The 25,776-nt window shown below is 42.4% G+C and overlaps 2 protein-coding genes across 8 annotated transcripts in view; one reads left to right on the top strand and one right to left on the bottom strand.

Annotated features, from left to right (window-relative positions):
• The window catches only part of MTRR (5-methyltetrahydrofolate-homocysteine methyltransferase reductase), a 33,531-nt gene extending 17,859 nt beyond the window's left edge, over nt 1-15,672 (bottom strand). For 2 of the 6 annotated variants that reach the window (XM_059694705.1, XM_059694706.1), the window contains exons 1-5: nt 15,521-15,672; nt 12,875-13,039; nt 10,852-11,005; nt 9,852-9,969; nt 4,464-4,842 (exon numbers count right to left, since the gene is read on the bottom strand). In XM_059694705.1, the coding sequence (XP_059550688.1) occupies nt 4,464-4,842; nt 9,852-9,969; nt 10,852-11,005; nt 12,875-13,003 (780 nt within the window). In that variant the 5' untranslated portion in view covers nt 13,004-13,039; nt 15,521-15,672. Of the gene's footprint in view, nt 1-4,463; nt 4,843-9,851; nt 9,970-10,851; nt 11,006-12,874; nt 13,040-13,231; nt 13,254-14,051; nt 14,244-15,260; nt 15,498-15,520 lie in introns of those variants that run through there. The other 4 variants (XM_059694699.1, XM_059694700.1, XM_059694701.1 and 1 more) reach the window with 4 other exon arrangements.
• Nucleotides 15,666-23,970, top strand: FASTKD3 (FAST kinase domains 3). 2 transcript variants are annotated; one of them, XM_059694707.1, is made up of 7 exons: nt 15,667-15,788; nt 16,821-18,291; nt 19,266-19,351; nt 20,516-20,690; nt 21,818-21,887; nt 22,225-22,339; nt 23,598-23,970. In XM_059694707.1, the coding sequence occupies exons 2-7, from the start codon at nt 16,851-16,853 to the stop codon at nt 23,694-23,696; spliced, it is 1,986 nt and encodes a 661-aa protein (XP_059550690.1). In that variant the 5' UTR covers nt 15,667-15,788; nt 16,821-16,850; the 3' UTR covers nt 23,697-23,970. The 2 variants fall into 2 exon arrangements, 1 of the variants encoding a protein (XP_059550690.1); XR_009452688.1 differs by lacking the exon at nt 23,598-23,970 and having other exon boundaries at nt 15,666-15,788; nt 21,705-21,887; nt 22,225-22,304.
• The last annotated feature ends 1,806 nt before the right edge of the window (nt 23,971-25,776 follow it).

The raw sequence follows: 25,776 nt of genomic DNA, 5'->3' as shown, positions 1-25,776 counted from the left end.
AGTGCAAATTAAAATCACAATGAGATATCACCTCATACCTACTAGAATGGGTACCATCAATAAATCAACAAGTAAGTGTTGGCGAGTATGTGGAGAAAAGGGAACCCTTGAACACTGTTGGTGGAAATGTAGATTAGTGCTGCTACTGTGGAAAACAGTATGGAGTTACCTCAAATAATTAAAAATGGAATATTGCCTTATGACCCAGAAATTCCACTTCTGGGAATATATTCGAAGAAACCAGAAACATTAATTCAAAAGAATATATGCACCCCTATATTCACTGCAGCATCCTATACAATAAAAGAGAAACATGTAAATGGACTGTCCCTCTGCTACACTCACAAGCTAATCAGGAGTATGCAAATTAACCCAACAAAGATGGCAGGTTAATTTGCATACACAGGCACTGGGCGGAGAGCAGAGCAGGAGATCTGGCAGCTTGGGGGAACGTGGCTCCCCCGGTTGCTCCCCCATGCCGCCGGGCAGAGAACAGAGCAGGAGAGCCAGAGGCTTGGGGGAACATGGCTCCTTCGGTCGCTCCCAGCAACCGAGGGAGCCATGTTCCCCCAAGCCGCCGGGTGGAGAGCAGAGCGGGAGAGCTGGCAGAGAGTGGAGCGGCTTGGGGATCTTGGCTCCCCAAGCTGCCAGACGGAGAGCAGAGAGGGAGCTGGCGGCTTGGAGGACTTGGCAGAGTGGGAGGCTGTGGGACAGAGACAGAGCAGGAAGGGAAAACCAAGAGTGCGGGGAGCACCAGGAATTCTGGGAATAGTAGTTCTGGTGGCAGCTCCAGGACCTGAAGTGGAAGCCCAGAGCATGGGGAGCATCAGGAATGCTGGGAATTGTAGTTCTGGTGGCAGACAGATCTCTTAGACCAGCCGTAGGCAAACTACGGCCTGCAGGCCGGATCCGGCCCGTTTGAAATGAATAAAACTAAAAAAAAAAAGACCATACCCTTTTATGTAATCATGTTTACTTTGAATTTATATTAGTTCACACAAACACTCCATCCATGCTTTTGTTCCGGCCCTCCGGTCCAGTTTAAGAACCCATTGTGGCCCTCGAGTCAAAAAGTTTGCCCACCCCTGCACTAGAGCAAAGTGAGCCTAGAGCAAGTTACTGTTGGGGTGTGGGATGGAAGGAAAGCAACGGTGAGAGACATAAGTAAAATCAGAGTGTCTAGGAAAAATTAAAGTGAAGATATCTTAAAACTTCCAGGAAATCTCCACCAATGAAGCAAAGAAAAAAAAAAAAATGCCTTTATTATTCTGTGAGCAACAAACCAAACTGGGTTGGGTCTCGGGCAATTCGCTCATATGATTGCAAAGACAGACAGAAACTCCTGGATTGGAGAGGGCTCCCCTGAGGGCTCCCAGATTGGAGAGGGTGCAGGTTGGGCTGAGGGACCCACCCCCAGTGCACAAATCTTTGTGCACCAGGCCCCTAGTTTTTTATAATAGCCAAGATTTAGAAGTAGCCTAATTACCCATCAGTAGATGAGTAGATAAAAAAAGCTGTGGTACATTTATACAATGGGATATTACTTGGCTGTAAAAAAAGGAAACTTTATCTTTTGAGATAGCATGGATGGACCTGGCCCATCAGAGATAAGTACTACATGATTTCACTTATATTTGGAATCGAATGTACAAAATAAACTAGCAAACAAAGTGGAGACAGACTCATGGATACAGAGAACAGACTGACACCTATCGGAGGGGAACGGATTGGAGGCTGGATGAAAAAGGTGAAGGGATTAAGCAAAAGAAATCTCATAGACTCCGACAACAGTATGATGATAAGAGGGAAATGGGGGTAGGAGCTGTTAAAAGAGTGTAAAGGGGGAAATAACTGGTGGTGGAGGGAGACTTTATTTGGGATGGTGAACACATAGTACAATATGCAAATGATGTATTATAGAACTATACTCCTGAAACTATATGATTTTATTAACCAAAATCACCCAGTAAATTTTAAAAAGTAGAAACTTACATTTAACAAAATGTAGTGAATTCATTTTGGATAAGTGGCTGCATGGAAAGCTGGAAGAGGGTCAGGGCTGACAGCCTGAATCGCAGATATTATGTGGGGCACAGGGACATCCTCTCCTCCCCTGACCCATTCCCTTAGGTCAGTGGTCAGCAAACCGCGGCTCACAAGCCACATGCGGCTCTTTGGCCCCTTGAGTGTGGCTCTTCCACAAAATACCAGCTGTTCCACAAAATATCGACTTCTGCGCATAGGCCACGAAGTTTCAATCGCACTGTACATGCGCGCCCGCATGTGGTATTTTGTGGAAGAGCCACACTCAAGGGGCCAAAGAGCCACATGTGGCTCGCAAGCCGTGGTTTGCCGACCACGGCCCTAGGTGATGGTCCCAAAAGGATGCCTTAATAAGAGAAACTTTAACAATTGCTTTCCCTCTAAGTGTGTCCTTAGAGCAGAGTTACACAAGTTTTCCTTAAATAGTTGAGATTTAAAAATCTTTTAACCATATTCCTGATGAACAACTCTAGCCTATTTCATGACACCTACTGTAAGAGGAACTCTCTTAGCAGACCCTCCTCCTCCTGAAGCGATTTGTCAGATTAACCATGGCTCGCGCTGCCACGCTCACATCTCCATCCTTGTAGAGTAGAGATGGGGCCTCTATACCATGTCAGTGCACTCTGCACCCACCAGTCAAGGCATATATTTACTTAGTCCCTGAAATTTTTTACATGTTCAGGTTAAATTTCCAGTGCAGCCAATCTTTTAAAGCAGAGCCAAATCCTCTTTCCTTAGTTCCAAATCTGACTAAAATGTACTTTATTATAATTACTTCACTTAATTAAACAATTCACAAAAATAATGCAGCATAAAAAAACCATAACCCATAGTTATCTATGTAAAAACACACTTGTTTATCTGACTGCTTTAGAAAGACACTACAAAAATACTAGAGGCCCAGTGCACGGATTCATGCACCAGTGGGGTCCCTCGGCCTGGCCTGCACCCTCTCGCAATCTGGGATCCCTTGGGGGATGTCTGAGAGCTGGTTTCAGTGCATGAATCTGTGCACTGGGCCTCTAGTATTCATGTAAGATCTTTGGTTAATCTCCTCCGGCCCCCCCCAGCCCCCTTCCCTCTGAGATTCATCAGTCTGTTTCATGTTTCCATGCCTGTGGTTTCCGCTACTGTGTTGAGCATCTGCCCCCTGGTGGTCAGTGCGTGACCACCAGTCATCCGGTCACTTAGGCTTTTATATATATAGATGATGCTGCCCTAGCCGGTTTGGCTCACTGGATAGAGCATCGGCCGGCAGACTGAAAGGTCCCAAGTTAAATTCTGGTCAAAGGCACATGCCTGGGTTGTAGGCCCGATCTCCAGTGGGGGGCATGCAGGAGGCAGCCAATCAATGATTCTCTCCCATCATTGATGTTTCTGTCTCTCTCTCCCTCTCCTTTCCTCTCTGAAATCAATAACCCCCAACCCCCAAAATATGATGCTAAAAAGTGCTATCACATCAGATGCTTGCAAATAGCTCTAATGTATTAGAAAGTTGTACTTAACTTGTTTCTCAAATGTCTAAGTGTTTCTTCATTAAAAAGAAAAAGAAAATAAAGAACTACAAATCACTCTTGCAGCTTTGAGGGTGTGGTTTAAGTAAGAAAGCCTGTGTAGAACTTCAATCAGGCATCTTAAGAAAGCAGACTTGGCTCTGCATTAACAAACTGGTTGCACTGAAAATTTACCATAAGCACACTGTAGGAAATTTCAGGAAACCATATACTGGCAGCCATGGGGAGAAGTTAGCTATTATTCCATGTGAGTGCAAAAAGTTACAGACCACTTTAAAGTTATTTAGTAGATATAAAAAATAGTTTAGACAAATAAAAAGACTTATTATAGATAAAAACAAGTTTATAAGATATTATCAAGAAAAATAATAATCCCTAAAATGGAGCATCCAGGATACCAAAATCCACACTGGAAAAGATTTTACTCTAAAGGATTCCTTTAGGATGAGCTGCTGAGATACTATCCTGACTGCCCACAACAACTTGCCTTTCTCTGACTCACATCTAAAATAAGAAACCAAGAAGTTAATTCTCCAAAATATTGGAAAAACTGAGCTCTTAACCATTTACTTCTTTAAAGACACAAGTAATGTAATAATACAACTGCTTCTACAGTGCATGGGGGCAGGCCTCTGAGGTAAATACTCAACTCTGCCACTGCAGTGCACGAGTAGCCACAGAGGCTTGTGAATGGATGGGTGTGGCTGTGAGCTTGTGAATGGATAGGCTGTGTTCCAATAAAACTTTATTTACAAACCACGAGAGAGGTGGTGGGTCATGTTTGGTCAGCAGGCCACAGATTGTTAAATTCTGTTGTAATCTAATTAAACAAAACAAAACAAAACAAACAAAAAACCCACATCTATGGTAAGATAATACATAGCTTGAAGCAAGACTGCTTACCTGGCCAGGAGACTCATGCAAATGCACCTGTAAATATTCCGGTGGTAAAGCAGGAATATTCAGAGAGGCCTGGGAAAGTGGGGGTATTGAACGGGTAAGTGAGGACTCAAGCTCTGATATCAAAGCACTTGATTGATCTCTGTTCACTGCATTTTGTTCCAAAACCTCAGAATCCTTTCTTCCCGAGTCATCTAATCTGAGAAGTTCAACTTGTGATTCGATGTGTATTAATTCTGGTTTCACAGGGTCCGTCTTCTGGGAGGCAGTCGATGCTGTTGTGAGAGCCACACTCATCTCTTCTATTCCTTTACTTGACACAAAATGCTTTGTGAGGGCAGCCCAGAGCCCGTCAATCCACGGCTCAACGACAAGTTCTAAACTGGATTGTTGTAAAAAAAGGGAAAAAGAAACAAATGCCTGAGTTCTCCATTTAAATACATTAGAATTGCCCTAGCTGGTGTGGCTCAGTTGGTTGGAGTGTCTTCCTGTACACCAAAAGGTTGGCAGATTCAATTCTAGGTCAGGGCACATACCCAGGGTTTGGGTTTGATCCCCAGTTGGGGTGCGTGCAGAAGGTAACCAATGGTTCTCTCTCACATTGATGTTTCTCCCTCTCTCCCATTTTCTCTCTGAAATCAATAAAAAATAAAAATAAGCCCTTACCGGTTTGGCTCAGTCAATAGAGCGTTGGCCTGCGGACTGAAGGGTCCCAGGTTCGATTCCAGTCAAGGGCATGTACCTTGGTTGCGGGCACATCCCCAGTAGGGGGTGTGCAGGAGGCAGCTGATCGATGTTTCTAACTCTCTATCCCTTTCCCTTCCTCTCTATAAAAAATCAATAAAATATATTTAAAAAATAATATATTTTTTTTAATTCCACAGAATCTTAGGCAACTGTGAAAAACAGTAGGAAGACTATTCAGGATACAAGAATTAATGATGGGCGGAGAACCAAGATGGCGGCATAGGTTAACGCCGGAGTTTGCTGCTTTGAACAACTACTTCAAAAGGGAAACCAAAAAACGGAAGGGACATCACCCAGAACCACAGGAACGCTGGCTGAGTGGAAGTCCTACAACTAGGAGGAAAGAGAAACGCACACGGACACTCAGAGGAGGCGCAGTGCTGAAGTCAAATTCTGAGGTGCGGAGTGCGCGGAGTGGGCTGGCGGCGGAGGGCGCGGTTGTTGTTTTCAATCGGGAGGGAGTCGCAGACTCTGAGCACCAGATCCGGGCGAGTCTTTAGGGACCCAGACTCAAACGGGAGAGGCGGGACTGTCTGGCTTCGGTCAGAGCGAGTGCAGCTTTCTCTCCGAGCTTTGCAGCGGGTGCTGGGACTCAGAGAGGCAGAGCCCCTGGGGACAGGACTGAGAGCCGCCATAACTGCTCTCTCCGGCCCACCCTGTTGATCCTGTGCGACCCGCCCCGCCCAAGCCCTGCACAGACGCATTTGCCGGATAGCCTCAGGCAAAGGCTAGATTAGCACCTCCCTAGAGGACAGAAGTTCTCTCACTGCTGACATAGCTGATTCTCATAGCCACTTGGCCTGGAGGTCAAACCCTCCCTGGAATTAGCTACAACAATCAAGATTTATCTATAAGACTGTGAACAAAGACCACTAGGGGGTGCACCAAGGAAGCATAACAAAATGCGGAGACAAAGAAACAGGACAAAATTGTCAATGGAAGAAATAGAGTTCAGAACCACACTTTTAAGGTCTCTCAAGAACTGTTTAGAAGCTGCCAATAAACTTAATGAGATCTACACGAAAACTAATAAGACCCTCGATCTTATATTGGGGAACCAACTAGAAATTAAGCACACACGGACTGAAATAACGAATATTATACAGACGCCCGACAGCAGACCAGAGGAGCGCAAGAATCAAGTCAATGATTTGAAATGTGAGGAAGCAAAAAACATCCAACCGGAAAAGCAAAATGAAAAAAGAATCCAAAAATGCGAGTATAGTGTAAGGAGCCTCTGGGACAGCTTCAAGCGTACCAACATCAGAATTATAGGGGTGCCAGAAGATGAGAGAGAGCAAGATATTGAAAACCTATTTGAAGAAATAATGACAGAAAACTTCCCCCACCTGGTGAAAGAAATGGACTTACAGGTCCAAGAAGCGCGGAGAACCCCAAACAAAAGGAATCCAAAGAGGACCACACCAAGACACATCATAATTAAAATGCCAAGAGCAAAAGATAAAGAGAGAATCTTAAAAACAGCAAGAGAAAGAAACTCAGTTACCTACAAGGGAATACCCATACGACTGTCAGCTGATTTCTCAACAGAAACTTTGCAGGCCAGAAGGGAGTGGCAAGAAATATTCAAAGTGATGAATACCAAGAACCTACAACCAAGATTACTTTATCCAGCAAAGCTATCATTCAGAATTGAAGGTCAGATAAAGAGCTTCACAGATAAGGAAAAGCTAAAGGAGTTCATCACCACCAAACCAGGATTATATGAAATGCTGAAAGGTATCCTTTAAGAAGAGGAAGAGGAAGAAAAAGGTAAAGATACAAATTATGAACAACAAATATGCATCTATCAACAAGTGAATCTAAGAATCAAGTGAATAAATAATCTGATGAACAGAATGAACTGTTGATTATAATAGAATCAGGGACATAGAAAGGGAATGGACTGACTATTCTTGGGGGGGAAAGGGGTGTGGGAGATGCGGGAAGAGACTGGACAAAAATCGTGCACCTATGGATGAGGACAGTGGGTGGGGAGTGAGGGCAGAGGGTGGGGCGGGAACTGGGAGGAGGGGAGTTATGGGGGGGGAAAAAAAAGGAACAAATGTAATAATCTGAACAATAAAGATTTAATTAAAAAATAAATAAATAAATAAATAAATAAAAAAGAATTAATGATGGATGACTAAGTTAAAAAGCAGAATATTATTCTTAGTTCATTAGCACTGAGCTGTAAAAAATATGAGCATGTATAAAAGTTAAAGAACAGAAATGAAGATATTTTAGTAGTAGTAATTGAATGTTCTTCCTCTTAATAAATTTCCTAAAATAGAGTTGGTAATCTTTATTTTAAAAAAGTTTTAATTTTAAACCAGCATGCTAAATTTTGATGTGGCTAACAGAACTTAACCAAAACACAAGTTTACCCTAATGTACAAATGATAATTTTATCAATTGAATGCAGTATCTTTCTTTGTCTAGCCAATTTACTAATCTTTTTTTTCCTACATATTAAAATAGTGCTAAGAAATTACACAAACAAATGCTAACACTTTTGATTAAGTAATTGTTCAAATCCTCTATCAGTTCTGAACAATTTTCCTGGTAAAATTTGCAGGGAGGCAGAACACAGGAGGAAAAAGCAATCATCCTTCAGGGAAGCGGAACTGATCACAAGTACATCTGAAATGTGTTGGCCTACTTACTCCTAAGGAAGTGTGGTTACTCCACAATAACATTCCACACATTCCCTGAACAGAGAAGTTATGAGTGAACAGATAAGAACGACTGTGTCAGGAACTTGGAAAGAACATTTTTGTCATCTTTAATCACAACTCAAAAGGAGGTACCAATTAAATTCCAATTCATAACATTTTAGACTCTGTATTATTACGACTCTTGCTAATTTCATTGTATTCATTAGATGCTCACACAGTACATAGCTCAAAATTTGGTTATACAGTACATCTAACCCTCATGATGTACTTTGGAAAAGCAAATACATAAAATAATGGGTTCAGTAATGACAGCTACATTGAAAAACCAATCTCACAACTCAGAAATATGAAGACAATAATGAGAGAGACAGCGAATGTTCACCAGTGCTTACTACATGGCAGGCACTGTTCCAAGAGGACAACCTATATTAATTCTTTTGATCCCCAGAGAACCTTACACAATATATGCCATCATTACTGATTTCACAAAGGAGAAACAGAAGCACAAAAAGCTTAAGTGATCTGACCAAGGTTTTAGTCAGTAAGTCAGGGATCAAGGATTTTAACCAGGTATTTGGACTCCAATCTGTGTTCTTAACCCCTTCAATGTGGTGTTACACTAAAACAGGCGTTTTCTTGAAAATATTTTAATTTTAGAAAAGGGAAAATTCAAGTAAGGTAGTTAGGTTGAAAATTTAAGACATGCAACTGAAATATAGATTTAAAATTTTTAATGCCTGACCCAATAAATGAATAGAGAAACCAAAAGCCTTTGAAAAGAAGCAAAGTATGGACACAATGAAAGGCCTAAAGAACTATATAAGGAGTTAGGAATTAGACAGCTCACACAAGACAGTAAACATTTAATATCAACAAAATTCTGAAAGAAAGCCCAATATGAAGGGACAAAACTAAAAGGTAACATGCAAGAAAATGTGGTAGAGCTTTGTCACCATCAAGAACATGTGCACTGGGACATGGAGAAGATCCACTGCACCATAGCTACAGGCACAGCACCACAGCTGCAGGCAGTGATGGACATGAAGGGGGAGTTAAGGGGAATAAAAGTGTATCAAACACACTCATACAAGGTTGTAATATGCAAAAAAGCAAGACATTGGCTGAACCTGTCATTATTCATAAATATAAATCTAGTGAGAATTCATTTAATGTATGAACCTGATAGAAAAATATTAAGTGTGTGTGCTATTATCTGGCCAAAATAGTTAAAGGTTAAATGACAGAACAAGTTGTAGGACAATCAACATCTATCAGATATTTGAATACACTTTAAGACAGAGGTGGGCAAACTTTTTGACTCGAGGCCCACACTGGGTTCTTAAACTGGACCGGAGGGCCGGAACAAAAGCATGGATGGAGCGTTTGTGTGAACTAATATAAATTCAAAGTAAACATCATTACATAAAAGGGTACTGTCTTTTTTTTTTTTTTTTTTTAGTTTTATTCATTTCAAACGGGCCGGATCCAGCCGCGGGCCGTAGTTTGCCCACAGCTGCTTTAAGAGGATTTAAAGGGTGGCAATAGGGTGGAATACTGAGTTGGAAAAGCAAGAGTAAATAAAAGTAACGAAAATAAAAATTGTATTTCTGGTGGGCATTAAGATGTAAGGGAGAGAGTGACAAGAATGTAGCCTGCTGTGAAGGCCCGGATCTACATTCCCTATTAGTGATGCATGGCCTGCTGGTCACCCTCCATGTAAGAAGGCCCTGCTGAGTTACTCTCCGTGTGCAGTCAGAGAAAGGTACACATACAAGATATCAAAGTTCCTAAACAAATTGCCGATTTCTACAAATTCCTACACATTTTAGATAAAGGTAACTGTACTGGGACACCTTTTGTAATTTCACCCATTAGCAGATACTGAGAAGGATGAGTACTTAAACTCGCTACCTTTTGTCATGTACAAACGGGGTTCCCGGAAATGACAGGAGTGCATTGCTCTTACCCCACACAGTCATCCGCATGTCCAGTGTCATAGAAATGCCGGGCACCAAGCTCCTGAAGCCGCTTGTCAATCACCTTCCCTCCATTACAGAAGTACGTGTATTCTGAATCACCCAGACCTAAAGAGCCCAAATAGGTTAACAGTGTACAATAAGCTTTAGACTTAAAGAAGATATATGCAAATATTTCAAATAATTCCATTCATTCCCTTTGTGATGGAGAAGAAATAATGCATAACTTCACATTTTCTTATTTTTTCTTTGAGTAATACTAAGTATGAAATAATTTTCTTCTATTTTATAATGTAAAAGTACCAGATACATTGAAACAACAAATACTTTTTGGCCACTGATTAACAGAAAATCTTTTTCACATTCTTTTTTCTATGAATTGGGTGAAAAATACAGAAATCTTAAAACAAGGATTAGGTTTAAAAAACATAATTTCTGTATTTACAGACTTTTCTGATTTGTTGCAGGGGTCTGCAAACTATAGCCTGTGGGCAAAATACACCATTTTCTTTTTTGGTAATATAGTTTCACTGGCACCCAGTCAAATATATTTGTTCACATTCTGTAATGGCAGCTTTCAAGCTCTCACAGCAGAATTGAGGAGCTGTTACGGAGACCACATGGCCTGCATGCAAAGCCTAAAATACCCATCTGGGCCTTTACAGGGTTTACTGACCCCCAACCTTGAGCACACAAGGCACATCTACAATGTAAACAATCACTGGCTACGCTTCTCTGGATAAACTAAGAATTGTTTCTATGTTTCCTGGTAAGGAAATGGGCTAACATGTTCAGACTTGGTTGCAAATTTAAAAGTAAAAGCTTAAATTTCTCAGTTTTTTAAATCATTTCCATGTACTTTCTCAACAAAAATAGGGTCCATTTATGAGTCTAAGATAGACTATAACATTTGGATAGAAAGATACATTCAGATACTAGAATTAAAGCCAGTAATGACAGCACAGCCAGAGCAGAAAATATAGTACATACCTAATAACCCATACCGCAGGTGAGCAAAGAAATCACCTGGCAGCGTCTTATCCTGTATTTTCTTCACGAACTTGTGCGCTGTGTCAGGTGGGTCTCCAGTGCCCGTGGTAGAAACCACCACCACAAGAGGTGCTGTTTCAGTTTTTAGATCATACTACAAAACAAGAATGTCATGTCAGTTCTGCTGCTATGTGCAGTTTTGACTTACAACCAGCTTAGATTCCTGTCTTGAACCTGTCATCAGTAATGCCTATGGCATAAGGGCAGAGAGGCACGCAGAACATTTTCGACTTGGGAAGGCAAATTGTTACTCTTCACTATCAGGGCACTTGGCAATCAGGGTCCCAGAGAGCTGAGAACATTAGCAGTGATAAATTGGGATCATTGGTGTTTCCAAGTCTTAAAATCAAGCTTCTTCATTCTGATGTTCACCTAAATGTAAATATTTCAAAAAGAGCACTACACTTCTATGTATGATTCGATGAGCTCTACTGCTAACAAATAGCATCTAGTTTGGCTCAAAGTAATTCACTTTACTTTTCATGCTGATTTAATAGATAAAAATCTGAGCTAAAGCCGAAACCGGTTTGGCTCAGTGGATAGAGCGTCGGCTTGCGGACTGAAGGGTCCCGGGTTCAATTCCGGTCAAGGGCATGTGCCTGGGTTGCGGGCACATCCCCAGTGGGAGATGTGCAGGAGGCAGCTGATAGATGTTTCTCTCTCATCGATGTTTCTGACTCTCTATCTCTCTCCCTTCCTCTCTGTAAAAAATCAATGAAATATATTTAAAAAAAAATCTGAGCTAAAATTTTATAGGAGAGTCAACATTCACTGGGCACTTCACAAGTTATGTATTAAACTCTACACAGTCTGTTAAAGTAACTTCACTTTGAAAAGGACTCAGATGATCTAGGAAGTAGAGAGCTATCTGTTTAAACTTGGATCAAGAACTGGAGAAACCATTCACCTGAGGAGATGTTACTAACTTGGTATTGAAAAACACTAACTACTCACCTAACTTTCAAATAGCTGCAGACCTAGGTGGTGAGGTGGCCCAAGGGGCCAAGTCAGGATTATTTATATGATGAGCGTATTTTTGTAAGATTCAGACTGTGGCACCCATAATGTAAACTTACTTTGAAGTTACTACAGAATTACAAAACCTGCCCACTGGTGGTGTCTTCCAGGACACTCCCTATCAGGTGAGTGACTACATCAGGAGTCACCTTGGCCCTTCCTTGAACTGAGTTTATAATTCTTTTGAACTAGACATGTGGGAAAAAACAGAGGAAGTTGTGAACTTGAGTGAGAGTGTACCAGCAGGGCAGGTTTTGAAGTACTGAACTGAATTTGACTGCTTAGTGGCTAAGGCTTCAGCTTGTGCTTGTATGAAAGCCCCTGCTAGTTGCTACGACCTGGATTATTTAAAACAGTAAAATCTGGAGGTCTCAACAGAACTAACTGTAAGAACACAGATCTGTTAAGTTCTTATGGATCCTATGGCAGGGACTGAATGCACAAGTAGTCCCTGACCTAAAGAAGCAGAGTCTTCTCCTGATCTTTACACTCCTGCTTTAAATTCTATTTCACAAAAGAATTAAGTACCCCTTCACTTGGAGGAACTCTGACACAAATGACAAGGTCTTTATTTTGGAGAAATACAAATGGGGCCCTGGGATTCATGAGGTGGAAAGCACACATATGCACGCGAACGCATCTATCTCACTGTTCTCACAGCCATCCCATGAGATAAACAAGGCAAAAACTACTGCTTCCATGTTGGTTGATTAAGTAATTATTTCAGTTTTTGAGACAGTTTAGTCTAATTCAAATGGATAGTTAAGTGTAAAAAAAAAGAATAAAAGCTGGTAGGAATCTTAAAACTCTTGATAAAATAATAATTTCTGAGTATTTAAGAGAAAAGGATAAAGGATAAAGTCCTATTTTGTTGTTTAACATCACTCCCAACCAAAATATCTTCAAAGCATAAAACAGTAAAAACCGCAGGAATAACAACTCTTACTTTATCTGATTCACTGATGCAGTGAAGATCTGCAGAAAATCCATGGGCAGCTGCCTTTTCACATATTTCTTCTGCTATGGCCTTTGCCTGTCCTTGCTGTGTAGCATAGAGTAACAAAAACCTTCTCATCTCCTCCAGGCATACGCTTTAGCTAGAATAGTTACACTGAAAAAATGAAAAAGAGAAAAGAGGATTTTCTTTCTAATAAAGTAGTAACAAACTGCAGGTATTAATTCTCCCTCATAGTCTTCAAAAAAAGATTCCAACAATACCCACACAAAATATGAAATACACTTCTCTGAATCTGTTTGTTAGCATTAATTCTCAAAGCGTCATAAAAAAGAGAATATATCAAACCAGGGAGAACAGAGGAATGAAGCTCTAATTCCATGTCTCAGAAATCATTCTGGGTTCAGATGACTTGGGCTCCAATCCGGGGTCAGTCATTGACACGGCAGAAGCGCAGGCAAGCCTCCGACGGGTCTGTGCCTCGGCTCCCTCACCCTCTAAGTGGGGGTCACCACAGAAATGCCTACTGACAAAGACTGAGAAAAAGCACCTGAGCAGTGGCTGAGACACAGCACTGCTCAATAAATCAGATTCCTCTTTGCTTGCTCTTTTAAAAAAGGAAAAAGTAAAACTTGCATTAAAATTGTAGGAGTCATGAGCAAAGGGCCTAAATAGACACTTCTCCAAAGAGGACATACAGATGGCCAATGGATATGTGAAAAAACGCTCAAAGTCACTGATCATCAGAGAGATGCAAATTAAAATGACAACGAGGAATCACCTCACACCTGTCAGAACGGCTACCATCAACAAATCAACAAACGACAAGTGCTAGAGAGGATGTGGAGAAAAGGGAATCCAGTGCACTGCTGGTGGGAATGCAGACTGGTGCAGCCACTGTGGAAAACAGTACGGAGTTTCCTCAAAAAATTAAAAATGGAACTCCCATTTGACCCAGTGATCCCACTTCTAGGAATATATCCTAAGAAACCAGAAACACCAATCAGAAAGGATATATGCACCCCTATGTTCATAGCAGTATAATTTACCACAGCTAAGATCTGGAAAGAGCCCAAGTGCCCATCAGTAGATGAGTCAGGGGGGGAAAGCTGTGGTACATTTATACCATGGAATACTATGCAGCAGTAAAAAAAGAAGAATCTCTTACCCTTTGAGACAGCATGGAGGGACCTGGAGAGTATCATGCTAAGTGAAATAAGTCAGTCAAAGACAAGCATCACATGATTGCATTCATATGTGAAATCTAAGTAACAAAATAATCGGATGAAGGGAGTGGATCTGGAAACATGGAATCATGGAACAGAGTACAGAATCTGAGGGAAGGTGGGTGGGAGGTAATCAACCAAAAACCTTGTATGCATATAAGCATAACCCATGGACACAGACAATAGGGGCCTGAAAGGCCTGTGGGGGGGATCGAGGGTGGGCTGGAGGGGGTCAATGGGGGGGAAAAAGGGGACATGTTATACTTTCAACAATAAAGAATTATAAAAAAAAATTGTAGGAGCCTCGGTTCCTACTGCTAAATAAACTAGTAATGAACTTAATCAAATACTGTTTTATTACTTAATTCAACATCAAATATAGGTAAGTGCATGTGTATCTGCACTTAACTATGGATTGATGGAAGGCCAATATTTCTAATCCAGTCGATTGTTTTACTAGTTCACGTCTTTCCTGAAGAGAAACCAGCAATAAAATAAAGGACCCTCACAGACTTCTCCTCATACTTACTCGGTCTCTACAGCGGGACACTGTCGATTAGTACGGAACAAGTTACACTGAAACCCAAATCACAATCTTTTTGGCGAATGAACCACCAACAGTTTTATGCTCCCCGGGCCAGTTACATCTTAGGACAAATTAAGCAACAAAGAAATTAAAAAATAAAAGAACTGTGTTAGGGAACCTGTTAATGACCACGGAATATGCTTAGGGAACAGAACACGCCTGGCACACGGCGGGTGCTCCGTAAATTTACGGAATGAAGGCAGGCGTGTAAATGAGTACATACGAGGACGCCGCACACTTAGGGCTCACTGAGAACCGAGAAAGTGACAGGACGCCACGCTTCTTATGACAGCTGGCCACCTGCAACCCTTCCCAGGGGCCGCGCACGGGGGTAGGCGCTCCAGAGAACAAACAGAACCTCTTCGTGCGACAACCACCTTAAACGGGTCCCCGCATTTCTCAGAGGCGGCTCCCCGGCACACGCAGAGCAAGGTTAGGCGGAGAAGCGGTGGAGCAGGACAGCCCGGCCAGCCAGGTCCACGCTCCCAACATTCCCGAGTCCCCACCGCGCCCCACAGTGCCCTTTAACCCTGCCTAGAAAAGCGTTCAGGACAAAGATACCGACCCAACAGGGGTCCACAGCCACCTGCGGGGCCAGCTCCTCCGGTGCACACGCAGGGAGACCGCCCGGCCCCGGCGCGGCCCGAGTTCGGCCCGCAGCCCAGAGGGGCCGGGCTTCGGATCGACCAGCGCGCGCCCTTCCCGGTCAGGGTTGGAACGCCGGGGCGCGGAAGCCGGTACCCTCGCCGAACCGGAACCGCCTCCCCAGCGGCCAGTGCTGGGTGTGTGGCCCAAACAGGGGTGCAGCGAGCACAGAGTACTCACCTGCAAGAGCCCAGCCGGGGACGCCGGGGAGAGCGTGGTTCCGCAGTCCTTGCTCCAGCGCCTGCGCACACAGTCGCGGCGCGCGCTCCGCGTCCAAACCAATACAAATGGAGAGCTCGGACGGAGCTGGGCCAATCACAGTGCGCCGGGCTGGGGTGTGTGTGGCTTTCTGTCCCCGCGCATGCGCCAGATAGCTCGGTTCCTCCAAGGCGTGCGAAGTGAAGGCCGACCGGCGAGAGCTGCTCCGGACTCCAGCGGGCTGAGCTCGGTAGGTGTCCGTGCGGGGGTAGGGCTCGGTTTTTACGGCCCGGCCCGTGTCGTTGCTTAGGCTCCGGTGCTGCACTGGCCGGCCCAGCCCTCTCAGGCCGCCGCGCCCGGCCGGTGCTTGAGCGCAGGTCCCAGGGACGCCGGGTTTGGGGCGCCAGACTCTGGGGTCCTTTCATTCCTAGAGGACGGGGCGCCCGGGACGTCCCCTCTTGCCCTGCACATCCGTTTTCTTAAATCTCACGGCGGGGTGTTTACGTCTGGACTGGCCGCCCACCTTCTCCCCTTATTGACTTGCATGTCTGTACCTTTTTTATTGACTTACTTGTTTGCCGTTTGCCAGCCTAGACCGTATTCTTCCTCATTCCTAGCTGCCAGGGGAAACCAACACCTCGGGAGCTTTATGCACCTTTTAAAAATCTTTGCTTTACGTTGACCTATAGGAATTTTGGCCACTTGACCCGTTGCTTTTTTTTGGATCTTTGAACAATGCCGGCATTAGGGGCACCAATACCCTGCCCACCTCCCACCCCTCGTGGATTGGCAAATCCGGTATAACTTTTGACTCCCCAGAACTTAATTGTGGTGGGCCCTCCGCATGCGGGGATTCCCAGCTTTGATGAAAAAACATATTTAACCGGACGCAGTTCCTTCCATCCACCAATTGATAGGACGTGTGTTTGGACTTTGAATCCATCCCAGCTTTGCCACTCACTAGCTGTGTAAACTGGATAAAATTACTTCTTTGTGCTTTAAGTTTCCTCATCTGTGAAATGATGAAAGTGCTTAATTTATTGTGCTGTCAAGAGCATTAATTTAGTACAGGGAAAGCACAATAGTACCAGGCAAATGGTAGTGATTATCATCATTAGATGCCAGCCAATTTTCTAAGCGGCTCTGCTCTAGTACTTATGTTTTGCTGGGACATGTTTACTAATCACTTATTTGGGGTACTCATCCTTAGTTCCATAAGTATTGATGTTGAGTGAGGCATGTTCTCAATATATTTGACCATGTTTTTTATTCCTATATTTAGTTATAAGTCAAGAGTTGAGAATCTGATGGCATGGCTTTAATTACCTTGCGGAGGAATCTCTGTCATTTATCTGATTTTCGGATAAATGGAGCTCTGGGTGCTCTGAAAAATCAACCTGTACATCATGTTCACGAGGCAGTCAAGGGACATCTGTACCCATGGTTCTTCTGTTCACTACAACCTGGGCCTTTCAGGGTCAGGTTCCATCATGCCTGTTGTAAAAAGTTCCATTCAGAAAATGGAAATGACCTTCATCCAGTTGGTGAGCCAGTGTTCCCTCAAGTACATGATTGGGACAGTTTTGAACAAAATCTCAAAAACATGGATGAACAGCTCTTTTACAGGAGACTGAACAACTGCACTTCACCAGAAGAAGTGCTAAGTTTCATAAGCACACTGCAAACTTTGCCTGATACGATGGCAGCAGGAGCCTTACAGCGGATCTGTGAAGTGGGAGAAAAACATGGTGATGAAAGGCTGCCAAAGGAAGTAATAGAAAATCCAGTCTTTCAAGCTTTATGTGTTCAGTTTGAACAGGAACCCTCAAATCTGTCAAACACCGGTTTGGTGACTGCGTTGCAGGCCCTGACTCTGTTGTCTGTGGATCCCCAGAGTAGCTTGTTACTGAACCTGGTGGCAGAATGCCAACATCGTGTCAAAACGGGCGGCCTGGAAATCCACAGCCTTTGTGTTCTTGCGGAAAGTCTGCTCAAACTACGAGGTCCAGGTTGTGCGACCCTAGACCTGATTATATATCAACTGCAAGGTGAAAAATTGGAAGATTTTACCCCCGAGGATATTGTGGCCCTTTATAGGATACTGCAGGCATGTACTGAAAAAGTGGACCAACACCAGACATTTCTAAATAAGATAAACAGCTTTTCTCTGTCAATAGTTTACACCCTGAGTGCTAAATCAATAAGCCAAATGCTCACTGCCCTGGTGGTTCTCGATCAAACTCAGGCACTTCCTCTGGTTATAAAATTGGGTAAATATGTTGTGAGACATATCCCTCATTTCACTAATAAAGAGCTTGGAAAAGTCTTAGAGGCTTTCATATACTTTGGGCACCATGACCGATTTTTTATAACAGCCCTGGAGCAGCACGTAGTGTCTCTGTGTCTCACTTTGGACCCTGAGGTTGTCAGCAAAGTCATGGAGTACTGCAGCAGGAAACAGATCCTTTCAAAACCCATCTTGAATGCAGTGGCAGAAACTTTTGTTTGCCATTCTGAAAAATTTTCCCCTAGTCAGATTTCTGAGTTGATTGAACCATTTGGAAAACTCAATTATTTGCCACCAAATGCCTCTGCTTTATTTAGAAAGCTAGAAGATATGTTATACACTCATTTCAACTCTTTTCCTCCCAAAACACTATTGAAACTTCTCCATTCATGTTCGCTTATTGAATGCCATCCAGTCAACTTTATGGGAAAAATATTCAGTCCTTATTTTCTTCAAAAGCTGCAAGGTGAGTTGGTTATAACTTCTGTGAGTGGAAAAAATAACCTTTGAACTTAATGGAGTTTTCAAGTCACATGTAGCTTTTACATTGAGCAATGCTTTACCTTTTTTTAAAATTTCATAACTAGAGGCCCGGTGCACAAAATTCGTGCAGGGGGGGTTTCCCCCTCAGCCCGGCCTGCACTCTCTCGCAGTTTGGGAGGATGTCCAACTGCCTTGGAGGTGGGAGAGGCTCCCGCTACCACTGCTGCAGCCTGGCTTCTGGCTGAGTGGTGCTCCCCCTGTGGGAGCACACTGACCACCAGCGGGCAGTTCCTGCATTGAGTGTCTGCCCCCTGGTGGTCAGTGCATGCCATAGCGACCAGTCTTCAGTCGATTTGCATATTAGCCTTTTATTACCTAGGAGGATAAACTAAAGAGGACATCTGAAGTTGTAGATAGCAGTGTAAATGCAGAATTAAAGCATGCTAGAACATTGCATTGAGTGAGAGAACAGTTTCGGGTAAACAGACTGCTGCCCTAGCTGAGAAAAAGTATTCTTAGGGGGCTGCGGTGATGGAACTGGTAAAGTCACAGCAACATGTTTGAATCTTTGTGAAAGAGAACTGTAGAACTCTTTTTTTCTTTTTTTTTTGAGAGACAATAGTATCTTAATTGAAGGGCACCAGATATGTCAACAATCTCAATTTCCAAGAACTTCCATTAATTCGACTAACATTTGGTCCCTCTTAATTATATATTCTCTAGTTAGGAGCTTCAATTCTTGGAAGTTAAAATGAGATTGCATTGATGGCAAGCAAGAAGGCATAAAGGCATAATTCCAACATGTTCTTTTCATAGTGTCATTTAAGAGTAACTTACTGGAGTGAATAAATGAATGTTTTATAGTCTTAATATTCTTTTAACTCTTAATATTATTTTCTCTCATTACATATATCAAAATTCAAATTTAACTATGACTAAGATGCTTTTTTATTTCAGGCGAGGAATCATATTTGGACAGACTGAGCCTAGCACAACTAACCCAGCTTTTGTTAACCTCGATCCTCGAATGCCCTTTCTATAAGGTAAAAGCATGAGCTGTGCTTTATTTCTCTATGGGGGCAGTTTTCTTTTGTTCCCTTTCCCCTACTATCTAACATTTTTGTTTAGTTCTTTCTCTTTTGATCTGTCTCAATCTCATTAACAACTAGAACTTCCATTCACTTGGAGTTAGTGGTCACCAGATAGCCTTTTCTTTGATAAATCAACCCCACTCCTGTTTTCTTGTCCTTGAAGGACCCATTTCCTGGTGTGTAAGATTTCTTGGAAGATGCTGCAGGGTTAGATTAATAGTACTCAGAGAGCCATGCTGAGGGTGTTAGCCCCACAGCAGTGTGGCTCTGGACTGAACACATCCTAAATCATCTGGGGTACATTTTTAAGTGCAGGCTGTCATCTGATGGAGTTCGGTGGAGGTGGAGTTTGTGTGTCCCATCAGATACTCCGCAGTGTCGGGGTAGCCACATCTCCCCCACTTCTATTGTATTGTGACATTAGTCCCTTTAATTTTTCATTTGACTCTGAAAAACAGTATTACATTTTTAAATTATATTTTAATGAGCAATAAGGAAGTTGAGCATATCTTTAAATGTTTATTGGTCATTTACATTTGCTGTGAATTGCCTTTCTACCCTCTAGCTCATATTTCTATGGGCTTATTTTTTTCCCATAGGAGTCATTGTAAAACAGATTTTAGCTATTGTGTGTGTTGTACATATTTTCTTCTGGTTTTAATTCTTAGGTTTTTAATTTAATGTTTATGATGCCTCCTTGCTGAATAGAAATTTTTAAGCTTTCTATAGTCAAATATATCCCATCTTTTATGGCTTCTAGGTTTCCTATCCTGCTTAAAAATATTTCATTACTCATAAGCTAATATCAATGTTTTACTAAATTTTTATTTTTATTTATATTTTTTAAACATATTTTTATTGATTTCAGAAAGGAAGGGGGAGGGAGAAAGAGCTAGAAACATTAATGATGAGAATCATTGATTGGCTGCCTCCTACATGCCCCCTATTGGGGATCGAGCCCACAACCTGGGCATGTGCCCTTGATCAGAATCAAACCTGGGACCCTTCAGTCCACAGGCTGACACTGTATCCACTGGCTAGGGCTACTAAATTTTTATTATCTGGTTGGTTTTATATCTTATTTTTCTTTCTCATATTTGCATATACAATTTGTAGGGTCCAAAACTTCTTCCTAAATATCAAGTGAGATCATTTCTTACTCCGTGCTGCTCCCTGGAGACGCCTGTGGATTTTCATCTTTATAAACATGTGATGTTTGGATTGATTGACCTTTTGGGAGCAAGATCATATTTTGCTTCAAAAGTGTTAACACCATATTATTACACAATAGGTGAGTAATAGGGGGTTTTATTGTTTACTAACTTTCAGCCTTCATTCTCATTTGGAATATTTGCAACTTAGTAGCCATAGAAGGTCTGGAAATACAAAATGGACTTGCCCTTCCCTAAAGGCGAAGTGGAACAAGGGTGTGCAGTAGGGCTGAGTCAAGACTGCCTGGGGTTGAGTCCCCACGTGCTAGCCACATAGTAGCAGACTGTCTTTGGGCAGAGTTTTTAACCTTTTCTGCTTGCTGCTTTCTGTAAAATGGGAGAATAGTGACTTCTTAGACTTGTTTAAGGATTACATGAAATAATGCAAGTAATACAGTAAGTGCTCAGTAATCGTTAGCTGCTGCGGTACTCTAGGCCAGTGCTGTCCAGTAGAGTAGCCACTAGTACATATGGCCACTTACATTTAAAATAATTAAAATTTTAAAAAATTCCAAGTTCAGTTCCTCAGTCATATTAACCACACTTTCAAGTGTTCGGGAGCCACAGGTAGCTCACGGCTGCCATATTGGACAACAGAGGTACAAATGTTTCCATCACCATGAAAGTTCTGTTGGACAGCACTGACCAGAGACAAGTCCTTCTGCCCTTACACATTTGTAAAGATTAATGTCTAAAAGGAAATCAGCTCAAAGAGAACAGTGTTTTACTGGCTCCAGGTGGTCACATCTCACTCTCCTCCAGTACGGGCTCCTTTTAGAAAAGGAGTGGCAGAGCATCAGTGGGACCACATGTCGGGGTGCAGGATGCTTTACTACCCTGGTGGCTCTGGGCGCTCCAGTGAAGAAAGGTTCACTGTGCATTGGTGTCTGGCATTGCTTAATTTAAAGGATTTTCGTCACTGGGTTGAAGGAGTCAGTTGTGTGAGTGACTCTTGTTATGCCCCAGATAACCGGAGAACCCACTCCTTGTTTTTGTGTAGTTGAGCGTTCTTAGTTTCAGGCTGACTTGGTTGATTATAGACCCGGTTAAGTTAAACAATCTCAACATTGTCTGGTGTGGTCATTACTTTGCAGCCCTCAGCCAGTTGGTAAATGCAGTGTGGAAGAATTCAAACAGACGAGGAGGAAAGGAAGATAGTGTCTGTGAGGGTATCACACGAAGGATTTTTCCTTTCTTCTCTCACCAGATGTTGAAATTAAATTAGATGAAGAAGGATTTGTGTTGCCATTTACATTTCATGAAGACGTACATAAAAGGTAAGAAAACTTGTCGTTAATGTTACTTGCTGAGGATAAACAATGATTGTCTTCTAAGAAAGTGAAAAAAATAAACATTCTGGAAATTAAAACACTACTTTGCAGCATACCAGTTTTGGAAAATATCTGTAACATTATATGAACCTCAATTGAGTGTTTCCTTAACAGATTAAAGGATAACACACTCTTTATTTACTTGAAACTAGTACTGGCAAATAGGAATAAGCAAATTCCAAATAAATTCTGGTAACTAAAAATATGTAAGTATTTTGGGTTGTTTTAAAAATTGACTCTCAAAAAAAAAAAAAATTGACACTCTCTCTCTCTGATTTTTCAGGGTAGCACTGTGTATTGATGGTCCAAAAAGATTTTGTTTGAATAGCAAACACTTACTGGGAAAGGAAGCTATTAAACAAAGACACCTACGCTTACTTGGTTATCAGGTCGTTCAGGTATGCTTGCGTCCCCCCCCCCCCCCCCCCAAAGCAATGTCTACTTTAGATTTGTTTTTTCCAGGTTACTAAGTGGTCTGCCAGCCCACTTATATTAAAGTCGAGAGCATTTTATTTTATTGAATTTATTGGGGGGGCATTGGTTAATAAAATTATAGGTTTTAAATGTGCAGTTCTATAATATATCATCTGTATATTTTATTGTGTATTCAATTACAAAATTATTGGAATGTCTGTTTTAATTCCCACCTGATTTTATGAATAAAAGTGGACAAGATAGCCCATTAAAACCAGTATCCTCATCACCACTTAGGGTTTAAGGCCTTACTTTTTTTTTTTTTTTTAATATATTTTATTGATTTTTACAGAGAGGAAGGGAGAGGGATAGAGAGCCAGAAACATCGATGAGAGAGAAACATCGACCAGCTGCCTCCTGCACACTCCCTACTGGGGATGTGCCCGCAACCAAGGTACATGCCCTTGACCGGAATCGAACCTGGGACCTTTCAGTCTGCAGGCCGACGCTCCATCCACTGAGCCAAACCGGTTTGGCTAAGGCCTTACTTGTATTTACATCATAAATCATGGCAGAAGGTCTCATGTGAGGAGCCACAGTGAGTGGGCATGGAGCTTCCACAACTCTCTAAGCTGTCCACCAGTCTGCCTTCTCTTTCCTGTCTGGTTACTCTTTTCCACTCTATTTTTTCTACAGTCTCAGATTAATTTTCCTAAAATTAATCGTGCCAGTGTATGTTCAGAGCCTTTATGTTTATTGCTTATTGCTTAGGTGATAAAGTCAAAGCTCCTGGGCGTCTCAACGTCCCAGGCCCTCTGCTCTGGGAGCAACCCCGAGCTGGCAGCCAGGCGCTCTGCTCTGAGCTCGGGGGCTGCTCCCCTTCCCTCAAGCCCCCTCCATTCTCTCTGGCCTTTCTCCCTTTGTCCAGCTGCTTCCACCACCACACTGGTCTCCCACTCTGGGTATCTGTGGTCATTCATCAGTTCCCAGGTCAAGTCCACCTTTCACCCTAATCTGACAATACCAGAGCCCAAATTTTCTTTGCACGCTCTGCTTTGTATTTCCTGAACCTAGGTACTGATGTAGGCACTGGGGCTACAGGATGAATAAGCTAGTGTGGTCTTTGCCCTGCAGGAGCTTACATTCTGCTGTGGAGGAGGGTGAGGAACAAGTAACCAAATAAACCAAGGGAGTTTCAGATTGTGAAGGATTATGACAAATTTTATTTTCCTCCCTTTACAGATCCCCTATTATGATATTGAAACTCTAAAATCAAAACTTGAATTGGTGGAATATTTACAAAGGAAACTATTTTCTCAAAATGCTGGCATTTGTTGGTAAGGAGAAGAAATACTGGCTTCAGAACTCATATCGTGAAAGAACTTGTGTTTTCATGGGACTCAGTATAAGAAAAAGAATATCATTTGTGAAATAGCCCTTTCTTTATGGACTGATGATCTGGAAATGATCTGTAGTTTTGCTTATACCATGTATATAATTACTGGTGATAAATTTAAAATAAATTTTAATTTAATATAATTATCATACTTTTACACAATAAACAGAGTTAATCAAGTATAATAAAGTATGTAATGAATAAATTGTTATTATTAAATCTTCTGCCTTGTAATAGCTATCTGCTAACTGAAAATATGCTCTTTGGAGACCTTAGTTTCCTCTTCTAAAAAATGTAAGGAAAAAAATTTTATTTCCCTTGTCCTTTTATATTTTCTTAGAGGAAATGATATATGGTAAGGAGGAGGAGGAGAGAAAAATAGAATAGAGTCCTTTGAATATAAATATAATTATAGAATTATGCAGAAATAACCCTTTAGCTAGTAAGAAAATATATTAATATGGGAGCTTTTATCTTTTTTAAAAAATTAAGGCTTAAAGACTTGAAAAAACTTATTAGGGTTAGATAGGGTTTTGGGGAGGAGGCAGGCCTCCTACAAATCTGGAGTTGGACACAGGTTCTTCCAGCAGTTAGCTCTTCATCCTTGAGCAAGGAGACAACGTCTCTCTATTCTCACTCACTGTGCTGAGCCTGTGTGGAGCACTGGAGCACAGCGTTGTGTGAGTCTAAGGGCTGTGTGACTGAGGTGCTCCTCCCCTTTCACGGGTGAGTGGACCAGCTCAGAGAGGATGACTGTCCGGCCTAGCATTTCATGCCTCACAAGTGGTGAGTGAGATTTAAAGCTGGTCTTGAGAAGCAACATACTTCAGTGGCTAAGAGTTCTAGCTTCACCACTTGCTAAGGGAGTGACCTTGAGCCTGGTTCCTCAGGGGTGCTCATAAATAAGGGGGTTGTGAATAGTCTCCAGAACTGCCGCAACCAAGTACCACAAACGGGTGGCTTGAAACAACCCAAATTTATTTCCTCAGAGTTGTGGGGACTGGAAGTCCATAATCAAGGTGTCTACAGGGCCATGTGCCCTCGAAGCCTCTACAGCAGCGGTCGCCAACCTTTTGCACCTCACGGACCACCAGTTGTCTGCGGACCACCAGTTGTCTGCGGACCACTAGTTGGCGACTGCGGCTCCAAAGGGTTCCTTAAACCAGTGGTTCTCAACCTTCTGGCCCTTTAAATGCAGTTCCTCATGTTGTGGCCCAACCATAAAATTATTTTCGTTGCTACTTCATAACTGTCATGTTGCTACTGTTATGAATCGTAATGTAAATATCTGATATGCAGGATGGTCTTAGGCGACCCCTGTGAAAGGGTCCTTCGGCCGCCAAAGGGGTTGCGACCCACAGGTTGAGAACCGCTGCCTTAAACCAAAGGTTTCCTTTCAGCTTTGGTGGCCTCAGGCATTCCTTGGTTTGTGGCAGCATCACTCCAATTTTTGCCTCCATGTTCACATGGCTGTCTTCCCTGTGTGTGTGTGTGTGTGTGTGTGTGTGTGTGTGTCTGTGTCTTACCAGTTTTATAAGATTAGAACCCACCCTAAAGATCTCATCTCGATTAAATCTGCAAAGACCCTATGTCCAGATAAGGTCACATTTACAGGTAGTGGGGGTTAGGACTTCAATATAGCCTTTTTTGGGGGATGGGGGAGGGGGACACAATTTAACTGGTAACAGGTTGAAATGAAAATTAAGTTAATAAATATAAAACCCTTAGAAAGCTAGCACAAAATAAGCACAGTCTATGTTAGCTAGTTTAATTGATCTGAATTTTCACCCCATCATGCCATCTACTTCACTTTTCCCTTTTGAGTCAGTTTATCTTCAGAATAGCAAGTGGAGACAAGATAAGCTCTAAGATCATTCTTTAAAGTTGATGCCTTTGAACATAGAGCAGGAAGGAGACATGGAAGCAAATGGAGATTGTGCAGGACAGAGGTGCTGTGGATTCTGATGTGTCCATGCACCCACGTGACCTTGTCACTCCCTTCCTAGGCAACCTCACTGCACTGCC

Source organism: Myotis daubentonii, chromosome 4 (assembly GCF_963259705.1).
Source record: "Myotis daubentonii chromosome 4, mMyoDau2.1, whole genome shotgun sequence".
Lineage (NCBI taxonomy): Eukaryota > Metazoa > Chordata > Mammalia > Chiroptera > Vespertilionidae > Myotis > Myotis daubentonii.
This window is presented reverse-complemented; position numbering and strand designations above follow the sequence as displayed.